Here is a 17,105-nt window from a genome sequence, read left to right on the forward strand (position 1 = left end):
GTTTCCGAGATATAAGGCCTAGATCAGACTTTATAGACATTCTGTACAAACGTTCGTGCCTATTTTCAAAGAAAGTTATTCTGCCATTGTGCAGCTGCTTTCGCGTTTTTTTTATTCGAAAGTAAATTAATTTCAGTTTCCTTGACAAATTTATTTTGTTAAAATAAGTGTAGAAATTAAAATCATATATTTCAATATTATAATCGTACATATGTGTATATAGCATTTATTTTATAAATTGATTGCAACTTTATTCTGACACGACAAGTATGAAAAATATTTCTTTTGCTATAATAAAAAATGCAAATCATCGCAAGTGATACAGAAATATGAAAAAGCAGATATGAACAAATTTTACAACTTGTTCAAAAATTACGTAAAACTCTCGTTATTAATAATATTTTGTTTGGAGTTGAATTTTTTATCGTTTAACTCACATATTCAATCATAATTACAATTCTATAGGATGCCGTCGGATTACTAAACGGACGTTACTGAATTATTACCTTTCATAATATAAATAGACTTTAATTATGAGACCCAAGCATGTATATACAACTTTTTAAATTTAGATTGTAATGATTATTGTCTTCATTCAACTTGAAACTGTGCGAAACTGTTTTTTCCCGAATGCAAATCTCATAATTAAAACGAATTCCAAATGTAATTAAAAAGATCAAAAAGCCTTCAAACGAAATAATTTTTTTTTTATCGAATATTGTATAGTGTTTTAATAAAATCATATTTGCGATATCGCAAACATATATTTATGCGAACATGATTAGGCGATGCAAAAATTCAGTTATTATCGTACCAACGCGGCTCAATGACATTACATTTAACCGGCGGTAGAGTAATTGGCATGGTAGGCGGTAGACATGTAGGTAAGAATTCTCCAGGCCATAGATGAAGAGCGTCTATGAATAATAGTCCAACTAGGATACCACGTAGAAGGGGCACAAGGACATTCGAGAGTCGACTCCGGCTGGTTTTCTGCGGCCAAACAAACACAAGCCGAGAATCGCCTATAATGAAAAGTTTCCATTTTTTATTTATTCATTTCAAGAAATACATCAATTTGCTACTTATTCACATATTTTATCTCTCGTCAAAAGTGAAGAGACAAAACATAGAATGTATACTTCCCATTTCAAACATGCCATTTGCAGATTGAATGGAAATTGAATGGAAATATGGAAGTCACCTCTATTTATGCAAAATAAAAGTCGTAACAATTGCATTTAACATTCGACCTGTATTACGACGAATGACTGACGAAGTAACATGACGCGGACAGACGCCAGCTGGTGCGCTGAAGACTCCATCGCCGAAGTGAGTCCTTCTCTTTCGATAGTTGAAAACGCGACCTCGGCCCTGTAATGAGTGACAAGCGAATTTCTCTTCCCAATTTGTACAGACTGACCCAGTGAAAGTGCTGCCTGTGCTCTCCTGGAGGGAAATGCTTGTTACAGTTACCAGAGAGAAGTTGTCATCATCTCGCCGCGTTGTCGACTCCTCCAGTTTACTGTGAGAATGTTAATTCTTTAAAGACTAATCTTTCTACCTTTTAATATTTTTAGGAATAATGTAAGATGTCCCATAATGTAATTATTCAGGAGTAACATACATTTTAGTGTTTCGTTTGCAATATCGCTTGCAACGATACAATTGCACAAAACTGAGTCAATTGCGCATCTGCTTGTTACAAGAAAATTAGTTACAATGAAAATTTCTAAATCATTTGGTATGTAAATCAATAAGAAAAATCGTAACTTGTTCTCGTAAAACTTTTGAGAATGAGTAGAATGCTTAACTTTATACTTTGTGCTTATCTTTACTGCATAGATAGCTTCTAGTGATAAGATTTATAAGAAATCGTAGATATATTTATATTTACTATTTTTTATAAATGATAATTATATGTTTTAAGATATGTATAGAATTACAACTCTAAACATTGCGATTTTATTTAAAAATAATCCATTAAATTTGTACTTCTGAATGAGCCGAGTGATAACATTGTGGCTCGTTTGGCCGTACGTGGCCTGCTCCAGATTTCAGATATCTCGATAATCTTTGTCCTCGGCTTTCACAATTACTAAACAATCAGTAAACATTTATATCATTCTGCATATCGTTAATAAAAATTGCCATAATACTTATTAACTGAAAGAAGTGAAGTTAGTTGATGAAAATGCCGGGAAATTTGCTGAGAGACTGAGAGTACGAATGTCAGAATTGTGTTTTGTTTTGCATATCCATTTCAATGTATATATACAAAGATTGATCCATATTTAATTCGTGATAAAAAATACATATTTTATATCATATTATGCATTATATGGCTTCTGCACACACAGAACGCGTCAACATTTGCCGCGCGATAGAAATTGTTGCAAGAGCCAATTTATCGCTTTTTCAATAAAATCGTAAAGGCCATTCTACATTGGTCGTATCGTAACGTCGAAAGCGTCGTAAGCATCATGCGACTTTAAAATTGAAGCATTGGATTGGCTGAAGCAACAAGCTTGCGACATCTACGATACGACCAATGAAGAATGGTCTTAAGACCGGTATAATGCCTGTTCTACAATAGCCGTAAGCGCAACTGTAAGGCCGGAATCAGACTATGCATTGAAGAATGAGATTGAAGATTGAAAGAATGATGTTTGACCAATCAGAACAAAAGGAGTCAAAATTTCTTTGTCCTCATTAGTGAAATTTCAATCTTTAATCTTTAATCTCAATCTTCAATGCATAGTCTGATTCCGGCCTAAGTGATTGTAATTGTAAGAATTGACCAATCACTGTCAAATATTCTCCTTACATTCGACTTGATTGGTTAATTCTTACAACTACAACCACTTATAATTACGCTTACGACTATTGTAAATGGGCTTTACATTTGTCATACGACAAAGATAAATTTTAAGTTCATTGATTGACTATAGAACAGAGAGATCCAATAATTTCTCTTTCTTACAGCCAATCAATAGGCTTGAAATGTGTTATCATACGATAAATATAATATTAGATTATAATTGTCTACTATGCTAACTTTGTTACGCGCGACAAGCGTTAGAGCTTGGCACATAAAAAAACTTAAGCAGTAAAACATAAACAGTAAGCGAATTGACCAATTACGATAGAATTCGTATGGTCATAATGTAACCAATCCAACATGATTTCCTTGACTGCTTATATCCTATTGCCTTAAGTTTTTTTCTGTGCTATTGCCTTTAGAGTGCTATTTCATTTGTGCGGTTTTATCATACGACAAATGTAGGACAGAGAGGTCCTCGGGTCTCTCTATCTCATAGCCAATAAACAGGCTTGAAAAATTTGTCGTATGATGACAAAAATGCACAAATGAAATATCACTTATTAGATAATAAAATACTTACTTTCGATTACATATTTTCGAGTACCATACTGATATTGTCAGCAAAAGTTATACATACAAATTTCACCTACCTATCCTCAAAACTCTTATCAATGCCGTTCTCCGGCAAAAGCAACTAGCTATTTCCATTCTTTTGCATTCTAATTCAAAAGTTTCAAGTAAAAAATACAGTCCCCGGACCGTCGACGTCCGTGCGACCAATTTCATCTTCATATATTTCAACTGTAATCACAGAATCATCAGAATGTCGACCAAAACTAGTAAGTAACCTTCAATTAACTGTTAATTTATCGTCTACTTTATTGCCAGAGATAAATAAATAATCTTATTCGAGGTTAAAAATTGACTTTAGTTGGATTCAATTTAATTAAAAATATTTCAATTAAAATTTTGATAATTATGCAGTATAAGGGGGACTACTCTCTAATGATCTTGATTTTGACATATGTTATTAAGATCATGACCCCGAGTGAACAAATTTTAGCCGTCGCTCGTTGTTCGTTAAAAGGTTGTTAACAAAAAAATTGTTCATTAAAAAAAATGTAGTTTTAAAGCAAAAAATTTGTGTTTGTAAAACAGACATTCCTAGAAAAAGAACTAAATATATTATCACATACAGCAGTTGACTGGACTAACTTTTACAGAGAGGCTAATTCATATAATTTAATAACTTGATAAAACTATAAAATGGGAAACAATCTGAATTGTTTATAAAGCAGAAAATGTGTGTTTTTGAAATAAAATATTTATATTTTTGAAACAGAAAACTTGTATACTTTAAAAATTCTCTACTTTAATAAATATTCAATTACAACAATCTAACTTCTCAGCTCATGAATCAGTGATTAACAAACAACCAAAGTCAAATTGGCGGAGAAGGAATTATTGTTGAAATCAAGGCAAAATTATATAAGAAATTATATAAGAAAAATTATATAAATAATTATAAGAAAATATTTTGCTCTGTTAAAGCAGGGAATTTGTTTCATTGGAGCACAGTCGTGTCCAAAAATTAGATTTTATTGATGAACTTTTTTATTAATAACTTTTTAAGGAACAACGAGCGACGGCTAAAATTTGTCCAAGATCACTCAGGGTCATGACCTTGATAACATATGTCAAGGTCAAGATCATTGCAGGGTAATCCCTTATACCGTATAATTAATAAAATTTTTTTTTGATAAAAAGAGACAATAAATTTCTTTTATGAAAGCGATTGAAATGCCATTGGCGAACATAACATCCGAGATTGAGGAACGTCGATGTGATCTGATTGACCGTCAGCGGCAGCTGAAGAACAAAGTCGTTACGATGGAACGTTCCATTCCGGCTGTGATGGCATATAACATGTGGAAAACCGAGCAAGATTATTGTGATGGGTCATACGACAAAGTACGAGAAATCATGAATATATTCGCACCACAGTCCGATCCTGCCGACAAACTCGTCGCCGAATTGAAGAGTGTGGTTCACAGCCTCCATCAGGAAATGGCACAGTTGCATGTACGACACGATTGACATTCGAAGATAAGAATCCGGGTAAATCTTGCCAGTGTGCTTTTTTTTAACGAAAGAATAATGACCTGTGTTTTTAGCGCGTTATCAGTCGTTATGCTTTATGATTTAAGGAAGAATACTGAAGTACCATACGTCACAAAAATTCTTAAAGATACTATAATATTATTTTCTTGCTTGAATATGTAAATACAAATGAATAGAAAGATAGATATCAAACACGAATTTAAAAAATAAGATAATATAAATATTTATTAAGACATTTAATCTATATCGTGAAAGATTTAAGAATTTTTTTATAATAATAAATGGAACGTTTTGACTTTACTTATTGTTAGTTATCTTCAGTCATTAAAATAATAAGAGTAGTTACATAAAATTAAAAAGTTATTAACAAATTATTACAAAATAAAATTAAATATTAGAAAGAACATAGAAAAATAGTCAACAAAACCATATCAAAGGTTGGTCAATATACTATAATAGATAAAAAATATTAAAAATTAAAAATTAAGTCTTCTTTATGCAAAATGTGTCAAAGCTTTTTTTATTTAAAGATGAAGAAAAATCTTTCTACAAAATCTATTTACACAGAATTTTTTTCTCAAAAATTAAATAAGTTTTAGACATTTTGATTTCTTTTTCAGTGTAATACTTTTAATTTATTTATATTTATACATAAATATACTTCAAGATTTTTAATTATCAGATTCTTATTGATGACCATTAACTTTATAAAATTATCTCAAAAATACGTCCTTAAAATATAATTCAGTAATTGTGAGACACCCTGTATATATGAATGCTTTATTCAAGAATATATGTGTACGCCGACCTATTACATATAAAAAAAAGCATTTTTAATTGTCTTAGAGATATAGCAGACACTCTCTCTCTCTCAGATTCTGTGACTTCAGAGTTCCATATCTTTTGACTCGTTAATTTCCTGTAGATGATAAAATATTTATCGAAAATCATAAAAACTACACATATCTCAAAATGGAGCAACTTTTAAATTTGTTTCATATATTAAGTTGTTTTTTTATACAATCGTACATACACTTCATTTATTTTATAAAAATAGTTTTATGCTATCTCATAAAAATAGACTTTTTACATTTATTAAGAGGTTTATATTTACGAGAAAAAGGATAGAAAAAAGCATTATAAAGACACACTATTATCGACATTCAACAATTAAATACGATACATTAAAAATTGCACTGTAATGTACTAACGGAAGATCTAATGCGAACTTGGCGAATATTAACTTTAATTCTTTTTCTGGTGCATCATACGAGACTTGTCGCGATATTAATAAATACTATGATGGTCGTGTTATTATGTAGAATTCACAATCAATGTGAACGATATAATATGGTTTTCGTAATCCATATTGCGTTACAAACGCCTGACATTACATGATTCTGGATCGAGAAAATGTGTCCTCGCAAAATACAAAATTGATCAGTTGATTTACGCCTTTGATATATATTCGAATTTTTTAGTCATCTATCGCATAAATTTAATTCTTTAGAGAAAACATGTACTTGCAGATAATGCGTCGCATTACCATCCTTACTCCTCTGGATGTACAAACAATTTATTTTGATCTTTGTAATATATCGTTTTGCACTTTTCTCATTCGATGTTGCATCCGATTGTGCAACCAGTATTTATGTGTGATTATCGATGCAATGATGCAATTTTGATCTTTGCCTTTAGTATAATTTATAATTCCTACACATAATATGTACGTATTTACAGCAATAGATGACAATTAAAATAAGTGATTCTATATATACAGGGTGTTTCAGACCCGATGCACCACCTGCTAATGCCAAATTCTTGAAGTTACTTTGAGATGAAAATTCTATACCAAAATATCTTGGTTAAATACTCTTTTTTTTTTATATAATAACTATCAAAAATATTAAGAATATAGAAGAACAAATTAGAGTATAGATTCGAATATAGATATGTGTAATAAACATTTAAAGTTTTAATGTTCTGATAAATTGATATAAATTTAATTAAAAAACTTAACGTTACATTGTATTACATGACATCAGATATTATAAATTTGCAGAACAAAAACGCAGTGAAAAAGTCAGGTATATTTTGAATAGTCACTATTAAGTCATTAAACAATATAAAAGAAGACGCATTGAAATATTCTTATAAATATGTAATCTATATCTTACGTGAATTCGATGTAACATCATAGATGTAGGATGAAAACGAAATTGCTCGCAATTGGTTGAACGACCGGTTGGTAGAAAATTTTCATGATTATCTAAGTTATAATCATTTAGATGCAGATCTATAAGCAATTTCATTACTATATTAAAGTACTCTCCAATCTTCCAATCTTACATTCTTCCAATGATGTAGATAAAATGCGTGTCAAGTTGTTTGTATCAGTCATTATGATTATGAGGTCAATAAATATATGTAAAATTATTAAAACTATTAGTTACCAAGTTCAAGATTAAAATTGTACAAATATATAAAATTACTAGTCAAAAAATTAAAAATTAAGATGTATAAATTTATATAATGTGACAATCTGATACTTATTGATACCTACATGAAGTGTTAATTTTCTGGAAAATTAAAAAAAAAATCAATTTAAATAATTACGATATTTGTATTATGATATAAACTTGGATTGATGAAAATAAATCTACTTAAGAAGTTAGAGCACTTTCATAGCCTACCTAAAAATCGTAGATAAATTTGGAATTTTTTTGGCAGAACAATAAAGTAACAAAAAATTTTGTTTACAAATTTTTATAGTACAATTATTTAGGAATAAAATTATTATTTATTAATTTATATTAATTATAAATATATATTTTTTTATATTTAATTGAATTTTATATATGTCTCTGTATTTATTAATTGGTAATAACTTTATTTATTTTATGTTTTTATATATATTTATATTAATTAATTAATTTATATTTATTTCTTTCTCGTTATAAATAATTAATATTCATTTGTTTCTTCATATTATGCTCTGAAGAATTAAATAACTGCTTATAAAAAAATTATCCATTTTGTAATTTTTTAAAACAACTATGTGTTTTCTTTACATCAACTGATTCATCTCATTATTCTGTTCATAAAGGTATTAAGGTACGATTATCAAAAAGTTAATAGTTTACGAATTATTTAACATTTTATGTCCATATGTGCCAGAATAAAACGTAAAATATCTTGTCAACTATTGGTTTTTTGATATTACTACCTTAATACTTTTATATGCAGAATAATTAAAGGAATATTATATTGTGTAAAAAAAATCATACAATTCTATTTTAAAAAGTGGAAATATCTTTATATCTTTTTGACGCCTCCACCTTAAAAAAAGCAACATGACCAAAATGTCTCCCTCGAAATCCTTCCACTTTCATTTAAAACATTTTTTATATCATTAAAAATAAACAAGATATTTCAGATGGTCGATTTGTAGATCACCCTGTATATATAATTCACATTAAATTATTTAAAGCATTAAAAACCCAGCTTCGAGGTTTTACATATATATATAGAGATTTTAATATTCTTACTTGTTGTGCATTCACCTTACGATCTTAATAAATCGTTTATTATATTTTTAAGTTTGAAATTTTTTTAATAAATGGGATAAATCTGCAGAAAAAAAGCTCTGTTTAACATTTTTGATAGAATAAGCTATTTTCGAGAAAAAAATAAATTAGAATTCGTAGACTGCAAATGAACAAAATCGTTTTATTTGATTATCAGTTACACTTTCAGCATTTGTTTTAGTGTTTAATTTTGCGCTTTTCAGTATTTATTGTAACTGATTATCCTTTAGGTCCACCCTTAATTGAATAAAAAGATAATGTATAGTTCCAAAAGATAAGCTTTCATGCCCATTAAACATATTATCAAGTTACATCAAAATAACTCGAATGATTTTTTAAATTTCTGGAAAAAATAAAATTTTTTTCCAATTTAACACTTGTATCTTTGAATTTGAACCGTTTCCGACAAATCATTACGAAGTTTCAGTCTTGAATTTGTGTAAACGATCACTCAAAATTTTAACATATACTTAAGATACACCATATATGTAGACTATTTCAAAAACATCATTTGCTCAAACAAAATATTCCAAGTCATGCAATTAATTCCAAGATGTGTATTCCAATAGATAATATTCCACTAGATATGAAAAAGTGAAACCGGTCTTCATCGCAATAATAATACAGGCTATTCTATCATTTTTTTATCCTTCTTAAGTATCTTTCTTAAAACTTTGCAAAAATATTTTTCAATGTGTATATTTTAAGAATGTGAATTTTTTTTAATTAAAACAAATTTTTTGTGAGTGGTTTCTCCCTTAAAAATCGAAAAATAAAGCAGTAAATATTACAGTAATAATTCGTGCGATAGGAACTCACATTTAATTTCCATTCATGCAGGATAAGATCATAGATGCGGATGTGAAACTGGAGGAAACTGGCATGGAATTGGAGTCCTTGGAACTAGCTAATAAAGAAATGGAAGAGAAATTGGCAGAATTACGCAATAAGATACAGAAACGCAATACACCTAGCCTACATTCCATTCATTCCGAAGATCTGATATGTCTGAAAAAAATTCGTCAATTCGCTGAAGAAGAATTGAAATTAAAAAATTACATCAGGGAGCTTGAAAGTAAAGAATTCATGTACAGGCGACAAATGAACAAGTTGCTGTCCTGTAAGAAATTTCAGTGTGACAGTGAAAAAATGGAATCGAAGGAAACTGATAAAAAGTTATTCAGTTTATTAGAAGATTACACACATAGTAAACATGTGACGAAGAAAAAATGTCAATTTGAAAATAAGAAACGAGTGAGTATTAGGAATAGACAATATTTATATACTTCCTGTTCTGTATATATATTTCCTACTTTTTAGAAGACTTGCTGCTCATGTGCAACGTCGGTAACGTTAACTGCTTACGAAAAGACATCGAAAAGACCATTGCAAGCCTGCGAAAAATTATGTCCACCGTTTTCATGCTGTGTTCCATTGGACCATCGCGCATCACGTACAACCGCGAGTAAATCGCGTGATTGTATTTGTTGCAAATCTTGCCGAGTTTCTTCAGCTGTACTCAAATCTGAATCTCTATGTTTAATAAAATCTTCTTGCGAGTCTTTATTTAGCGTCGCTTTGAAAACAGGCATGTTATAAACTGATGTATCGACTTATTTTCTTTCAAATTTTATTAAAAATATTTAATATAACAAAAAAATTTATTTTTTTTTACATAGAGTAAATCTATTTTGCATAATTAAATTAATATTCAGTTATAAATAATCACAAATTTTCAGATGTATCGCAATCATCCAAACAATTAACACAATCTTCAGTGCCGTGTGAACCCAATAAAACATGCAATGTGTGTACGATTCCTTCCGCATGCAAGCAAATTAATATTTGCAGATACGAATGCGAAGAAAAACGCAAGCATGAATTATGTAATTGCAATGTTAAATCCTTAGATGAGGCCTATCAATCTTCGGAAATGATGGAATCAGAAGTAGACAGCAACAGCGATGAGGAATTTTGCGAGTGTTGCTCCTGTGATTACGAAGATGATTTATTATAACAATATAATTAATGTCCGAACATTTACGAAATCAGTTAAATCAATCAACTTTAATGTTCTACATTAGATAGTACAAAAATTCCTTTATCTTATAATATGTACGTATATACAAGTATATATTTTGATATAATTAAATTTCGTACAAACGAATTGATATTTGAAAAACAATAACAATAATGTTTTTATTCTTAATATGTATAAAACTATTGTTATAAGTATATATGAGATATTTTTTTACAAATCGAATATCTAATACGGGGTAACATTTTTTATTCGCTTCACAATTTTTTTACGTATTTCCTATATAAAATAAGCTGACATGTATTTTGGCAATTTTTTGTATCTCAATATTTTTGAAAATACGAAAGATTTAAAGTTTTAAAAACTCGACGATGCACTTCTTAAAATCGCGATAATTTCTCTTCTATTCATCCTACAGAGTCTTGGGCTCATTTTCAAGATAAAAGAATTATCTTTATTTATTATACGTATGCATTATTATGGCTGTTACATTATGATTATTATAAACAATTAAAATATTTAATGTCGTTTTCTGCTCAAGGCACTAAAATAAAAATTTTAAAAAATATCATCGTATTCCTCGTTAAATTTTCTCAAATCATATTTTTTTAGAATGTTGTCATTTGATATTTCTGTGTGGAAGAAATTAATTATGTAGGAGAGGCCACCCAGATCGTCTTGACCTTGACATACGAGTATGTTGTTAAGATCATAACCCTGAGTGACATTTAGAATGTTTTTTTTTATATTGCATAATTACTAAAATTAATTTCTACGGTGTAGCGGAGGGCAGATGCTTAGTCCGTTGCATCGTTATCGTATTGTTCCCGTTAGTAAGTGTGCAAAACTAAAAAAAAAATTAAAAAATATAATAACTAATTATTATCTATAATATATATATATATAATTCGATAAAATAATAATCATAAAATTGTTAATAATATGATTGATTATTTTCGATAATAATATAGAATAATACTATGAAATAATAATATTTATAAAATGATAAAAATGTAAATAATATAAAATGAAAAAAATAAATGTTTGCGGTAATATGATCACAAATTTATAAACTGAAAATAAGAAAAGAAATATGTGTTGATGCTTCTTTAGAAAAGTAAATAACTAAATTCAAAATCAGCGATGTAATATATAACGATGTAATATATCAGCGATATAATAAATGTAAATATATTTATTAACCATATGGTATTTTTTTAAATTTTTATTTTGGTTGCCTTATTGAACAATAAAATGACTTTAAATAAATAAATGATTTTAAATTATTTATAATAATTATTATTTAACAGCAATTATAATAATAATGCATAGATAAATGAAGATTCTTTTATCTTTAAAATAAGCCCATCTAGATTTTGTAGGATGAATAGAGGTGAAATTATCGTGATTTTAAAAAATGTATAAGCATAAGGGCAAATATTCAAAAATTTAATCTTCCGTATTTTTGAAAATATTGACCAAAAAAAATTGCCAAAATACGTGTCGGTTCATTTCATATACGAAACACGTAAAAAAAATTTGAAACAAATAAAAAGTGTAACCATACTTTTGACGAAATCTGTTCGATTTGTAAAAAAATGCCTCATATATGTATTACAAAAAAATAATTATTTATATATGTATTTATTTATTAAAATAATAGTAACTTGAAAATTGTTCTAATGTGCAGAAAGTTTAATATGTAGAAACCAAACGTAGATATAATACAATCTGACTTATTTATTTAATTAAAATGGAATATTAAACGGATAATATATAGAGACTGGCGTTTAACCTAAATAAAAAATCAAAAAGCGTTAATATAATACAATGAGATACAATTATTATTCCATGTATCTTAATTAAATATATTTGATATAAAATATGTTGTATTTTTATAAATATGATAACAATAAACTAATAATGAGTTCTTACCATTCTACTGAACAAAATCTTCCATTACAATCAAAGCTGTCAATAATAAGTAATATCTTCAGGTGGAAAATCGAATATCTCCATATTCTGAGCGATACGTGACTTATTTTTAGTAATTAACTTAAGAATCACTATGTTCATGATCCATCTACAAATAATCATTATACAATTTTAATGAATGTATTACTAATATATTAAATTTTCAATTGTTATAAATATTTGCGGATTTTTAAATAAAACTTAATAATTTAAAATTATATTGAACACATCTAATTCATCGAAAAGTATTAGACATATGTTCAAGATTATTAGTATTATAATAACTTGATAACGAATAAGTATTTGTATAGGTATCTTGTTATACTTTTGCTACTTAACTAATTTCTCATCTTTCAATATTTTAATTCATCTTGGCCTAAGATCTTTCTGGTGATCCAAATGAATTATATATTGTAATAAGAATTCCTTGCAAATTTGAGCTTCTTTTGCGTTACGAATGGCATTCGATCTAACATATATAATACAAAATTGGTTAAAAATGTCAAGAGATGTCAAAAGAAATAACTATTGTATTTTTCTATCATAAAAAAATCTTTATGTAGCATGCCGATTTTAATTATTCAATTATTTTCTTCAAGGAAAATTTAGAATACTTAATCTAGTTGTAAGACTGTTTAATATTTTATGTTATTTTTGCATATTATATTTATAGAAAACCAATACAATTCTCGTTAATTATATTATTAAAGAAATTAAAATTAATCATAAATTAACCATAAATTAATCATTAGATAAGTCACTATTTTGATGGAACTTATTTCTTAAATTTTACAAATAATTTTACAATTAATTATATTACTTCGATGATTTTGTGCGGTTACATATAACGATGTTTATTTTAGCGTTAGAATAAGATATGTAATCTTATATAAATTATTGCTATAACGTACTTAAATGTTTGACACCGGATACCGGATATTTACTAGATATCTAATACTACTATATTTCTAAAAAATATATCAATGATAATAAAAGTTTTCTGAAATTTGTATTTATAGACATTATTTCAATATAAAGTTTCGGCCAGATATATTGCCAGAAATCAAATATCCGGCAATCTTTTCCGGATATCAGATATATATCCCTAATTATCATTATAACATAAAGACTATAAACCCAGAAATCGAAAATGGATTAAAATTTTCAATCCATCCGAATCCATATTTTAAATCTATAAAAATGAATTGGATTCCATATAAAAAATTTTCATAGATGTAAAAATTTAAATAAATTAAAGCAGTAATTACATGAAATTCTATAGTTATTATTTTTAAAATTTTATACAAAAAATATACGCTAGCTGTATAATAAAGGAAACGTATTAATATAAAATATACATAAAAGCGATTTATTAATTATTAAAATAAGAAATTTATATATGTAACATTTATTATACATATTTACATAGTTCTTTTTCTTAACTAAAACATATAAAAAAAGGAGCATGAAACCTCAGCACTAGATGTTTATGAAATTTAATAATTCATTACATTAATAAAAAATCTTTAGACGTTTCGGCTACAATCTAACCATCTTCAGTAAAATCACAAATATTAGTAAAACACAGAATTTATATATATCTGACATTAAATTCAGCCGTCGTATAATATAAATATAAACGTTCTTTCATCTTGTGAAGATGCATCGTACAACATTGTTGCAGCGCCAATTATCATATTGCAAGTTATGTAAAACAAGAATTTCCAGATTTTAATTTAAAAATTAAACTATCGTTAGTATCTTCTAATCAATTTTATGAGGATTAAATCGTTACCTGTTTTACAGACAAAATGATGAATCTTAAGCACTTTCCTCACGCAGATGGAAATTCGTCGTGACATTGTGTATTATTATTTGTCATATCGTCATATATTACCGCTATTTATATGTATGTCAAAAGTTTAGATTGTCTAGAATTATTTTTAAGTGTGAGAGAGATCTTCCTTTACAACAGTTGCAAAGCTGCTTTCTCTGCTGAACGCAGCCATTGCTGTTAAAAATGCATGCGACTTTTCATTATGTATAATAGTGTATGAGGTGTGAGCTGATCTAGTGTGAACTTAGGCACGGATTATTACTCCGTGCGCTTGGAGCACATGCGTTACTAGATGTGAGGTTATGTGACATAGAGATGACCAGCTCTTGTTACTGTTGATGAAACAATTTTTTTCGTGAATACAAAAAAGTAAGCTGTAATATAAACAAGATATTATCTGTGTGATCAGTGTTCTATTGACTGTATTTATATCCATCCATTAATTTTACTTTCAAATGAACATCTGTAATAATCTTATAATAATCTTGCTTTTCAGAGAGCAACGTTAAAATAATGTCATCGTGGAAGAAAGCTGCGAAGATGAGCCAGAAGACTCACCGGGAACGTCACCAACCAGAGGCACGCAAACACCTGGGACTATTAGAGAAAAAGAAAGACTACATTATCAGAGCCAGGGACTTCCAGGAAAAGCGAGCGACAATCAAACTCCTAAGAAAGCGTGCACTGAATAAGAATCCAGATGAGTTTCATTTTCATATGATTAATTCCAAAGTGGTGAATGGCGTTCATCGAGAGAAGGACAAAGAGGATCAGCACACACCTGAACAAATCAAGCTGATGGAGACACAAGACCTCAGATATGTAGCATACAAGAGGAACATTGAGGCGAAAAAGATAGACAAGTTGCAGAGTCAGTTGCATATGATTGATGCTGCTAACGAGACACAGAATCAGCACATCTTTTTCTTAGATGACGATGAGATGAAGAATTTTAATCTAGCCAAAAAATTGGATACACATCCAGCGCTTCTGTCCAGACGCACAAATCGACCTACTTTAAGTGCAATCAAAAATATGAAGCTACCGGAATTGGATAACATAACTATTGCTAAGTTCGAGCAAAAGAAACACATGACTTATAAAGAACTCGAAAAGAGGATTGACAGGGAACGTGAGCTTATAGTCGTACAACAGAAGCTTGAAGTACGCAGAGCGCTGAAAGACAAGAAAGTCAGGAAACCAAAATTAGTGAAATCTGGCTCGAAGGATGCCGCTCCTATTTATAGGTGGAAGTTTGAGAGAAAACGATAACTTATTTGTTTATTATAAAAATCGATTAGTATGTAATATTAGTCAATAAATTGTGAATATTAAATAAAAATTTATATGCAGCTTTCATCATTTTTTATATCAATCGTATAATCGATGTTACTCATTTAACATCTATCAGTTAATAATAAAAATTCGCATGTTTTGATAAAATAATAAGTTATTAAAGAATAATAATAATAATGATGAAATTTATTTTCAAATTTTGTATTACTTATTAGTATTTATCTATTTATTATATTCATAAATATATAATATATAATAAAAAAATATTTAGACAAAAAATAAAATATAAAAAAATGTGTAATAAAACATCGTTGAAAAATTTTATTAGTATAATAATTTGGCCAAGTGCGTTACTCATTTAGTCTACTATCTTTGTTTATCTCGCTATCGTTTCGTAACTTTTATAAATTTACTTATCTTTTGTATTTATCTTTTCGTCTTTTTATTTCCGTTATGTTGATCACATTGTATTGTCCGTGCATAAAGATAAAGTTGAGAATGTTCTGAAATTGTTTAGTGCGTATCATGAAAGGATAAGCTTTACAATAGACTAGAAGGTTTTGGCATTAATTTTTTAGATGTTAAACTAATGAGACAAGAAGTAAAAAATAATCCAAACTTTTGACATACATATAAATAGCGGTAACATATGACGATATGACAAATAATAATACACAATGTCACGACGAATTTCCATCTGTATGAAGAAAATGTTTAAGATTCATCATTTTGTCTGTAAAACAGGTAACGATTTAATCTTCATAAAATTGACTAAAAGATATTAACGATAGTTTAATTTTTAAATTAGAATCTGGAAATTCTTATTTTTTTTTTAAATAACTTGCATATGATAATTGGCGCCGTAATGTTATATGATACACCTTCACAAGATGAAAGAATACGTTTATATATATTTATATTATACGATGGCTGAATTTAATGTCAGATATATAGTATGTAAATTCTTCAATAAAATCATAAATATTAAAATAGTAATTCTTACCAGATTGTGGCTGAAATGTCTAAAGATTTTTTTATTAATGTAATAAATTATTAAATTTCACAAACAACATCCAGTGCTGTGATTTCATGTTCCTTTTTTATGTTTGATTTATAAACCACATTCGTTATAATTATTTATTTCTTTTAACTATTAAATGAAGTAGAATTCATGATTTATATTTTTACGGTACAACTTTTTTTTAACTCAATTGAATTAAAACGAAAAATTTCTTATTCATAATTCTGAATAAAATAGCATTCATGATGTATTTTTAAATAAAATAATGAATTTTCTACTCACAATTTTGAATAGTATTTATGGCCCATTTTAAGAAAAACATTTTTGTATTCAATTGGATTAAAAAACTGCATTTCCTATTCAGAATTTTTAATTAAGTAGTATTCACGATGCACACTACACTACAC

General features: G+C 28.1%; 2 protein-coding genes and 1 long non-coding RNA gene across 4 annotated transcripts; 2 read left to right on the top strand and 1 right to left on the bottom strand.

Moving 5' to 3' along the window:
* Positions 1-3,591: 3,591 nt before the first annotated feature.
* Positions 3,592-10,918, top strand: LOC105146513 (uncharacterized). Its single transcript, XM_011056826.2, has 5 exons — positions 3,592-3,663; positions 4,617-4,906; positions 9,373-9,786; positions 9,853-10,120; positions 10,272-10,918. Exons 1-5 carry the CDS (start codon positions 3,648-3,650, stop codon positions 10,547-10,549), a joined length of 1,266 nt encoding a protein of 421 aa, XP_011055128.1. The 5' UTR covers positions 3,592-3,647; the 3' UTR covers positions 10,550-10,918.
* LOC105146512 (uncharacterized) lies at positions 10,397-14,515 on the bottom strand. 2 transcript variants are annotated; one of them, XR_846198.2, is made up of 4 exons: positions 14,340-14,515; positions 12,884-13,013; positions 12,506-12,653; positions 10,397-10,521 (listed from the first exon to the last, which is right to left on the bottom strand). It is a non-coding gene; the product is annotated as an uncharacterized LOC105146512 (long non-coding RNA). The 2 variants fall into 2 exon arrangements; XR_015545046.1 differs by lacking the exon at positions 10,397-10,521 and adding an exon at positions 12,117-12,365.
* Positions 14,516-14,601: 86 nt separating this feature from the next.
* Positions 14,602-15,740, top strand: LOC105146511 (putative U3 small nucleolar RNA-associated protein 11). Its single transcript, XM_011056825.2, has 2 exons — positions 14,602-14,750; positions 14,878-15,740. Exon 2 carries the CDS (start codon positions 14,895-14,897, stop codon positions 15,651-15,653), a length of 759 nt encoding a protein of 252 aa, XP_011055127.1. The 5' UTR covers positions 14,602-14,750; positions 14,878-14,894; the 3' UTR covers positions 15,654-15,740.
* Positions 15,741-17,105: the final 1,365 nt, after the last annotated feature.

Source organism: Acromyrmex echinatior, chromosome 4 (assembly GCF_024713525.1).
Source record: "Acromyrmex echinatior isolate Ae372 chromosome 4, ASM2471352v2, whole genome shotgun sequence".
In the NCBI taxonomy this organism is placed as follows: domain Eukaryota; kingdom Metazoa; phylum Arthropoda; class Insecta; order Hymenoptera; family Formicidae; genus Acromyrmex; species Acromyrmex echinatior.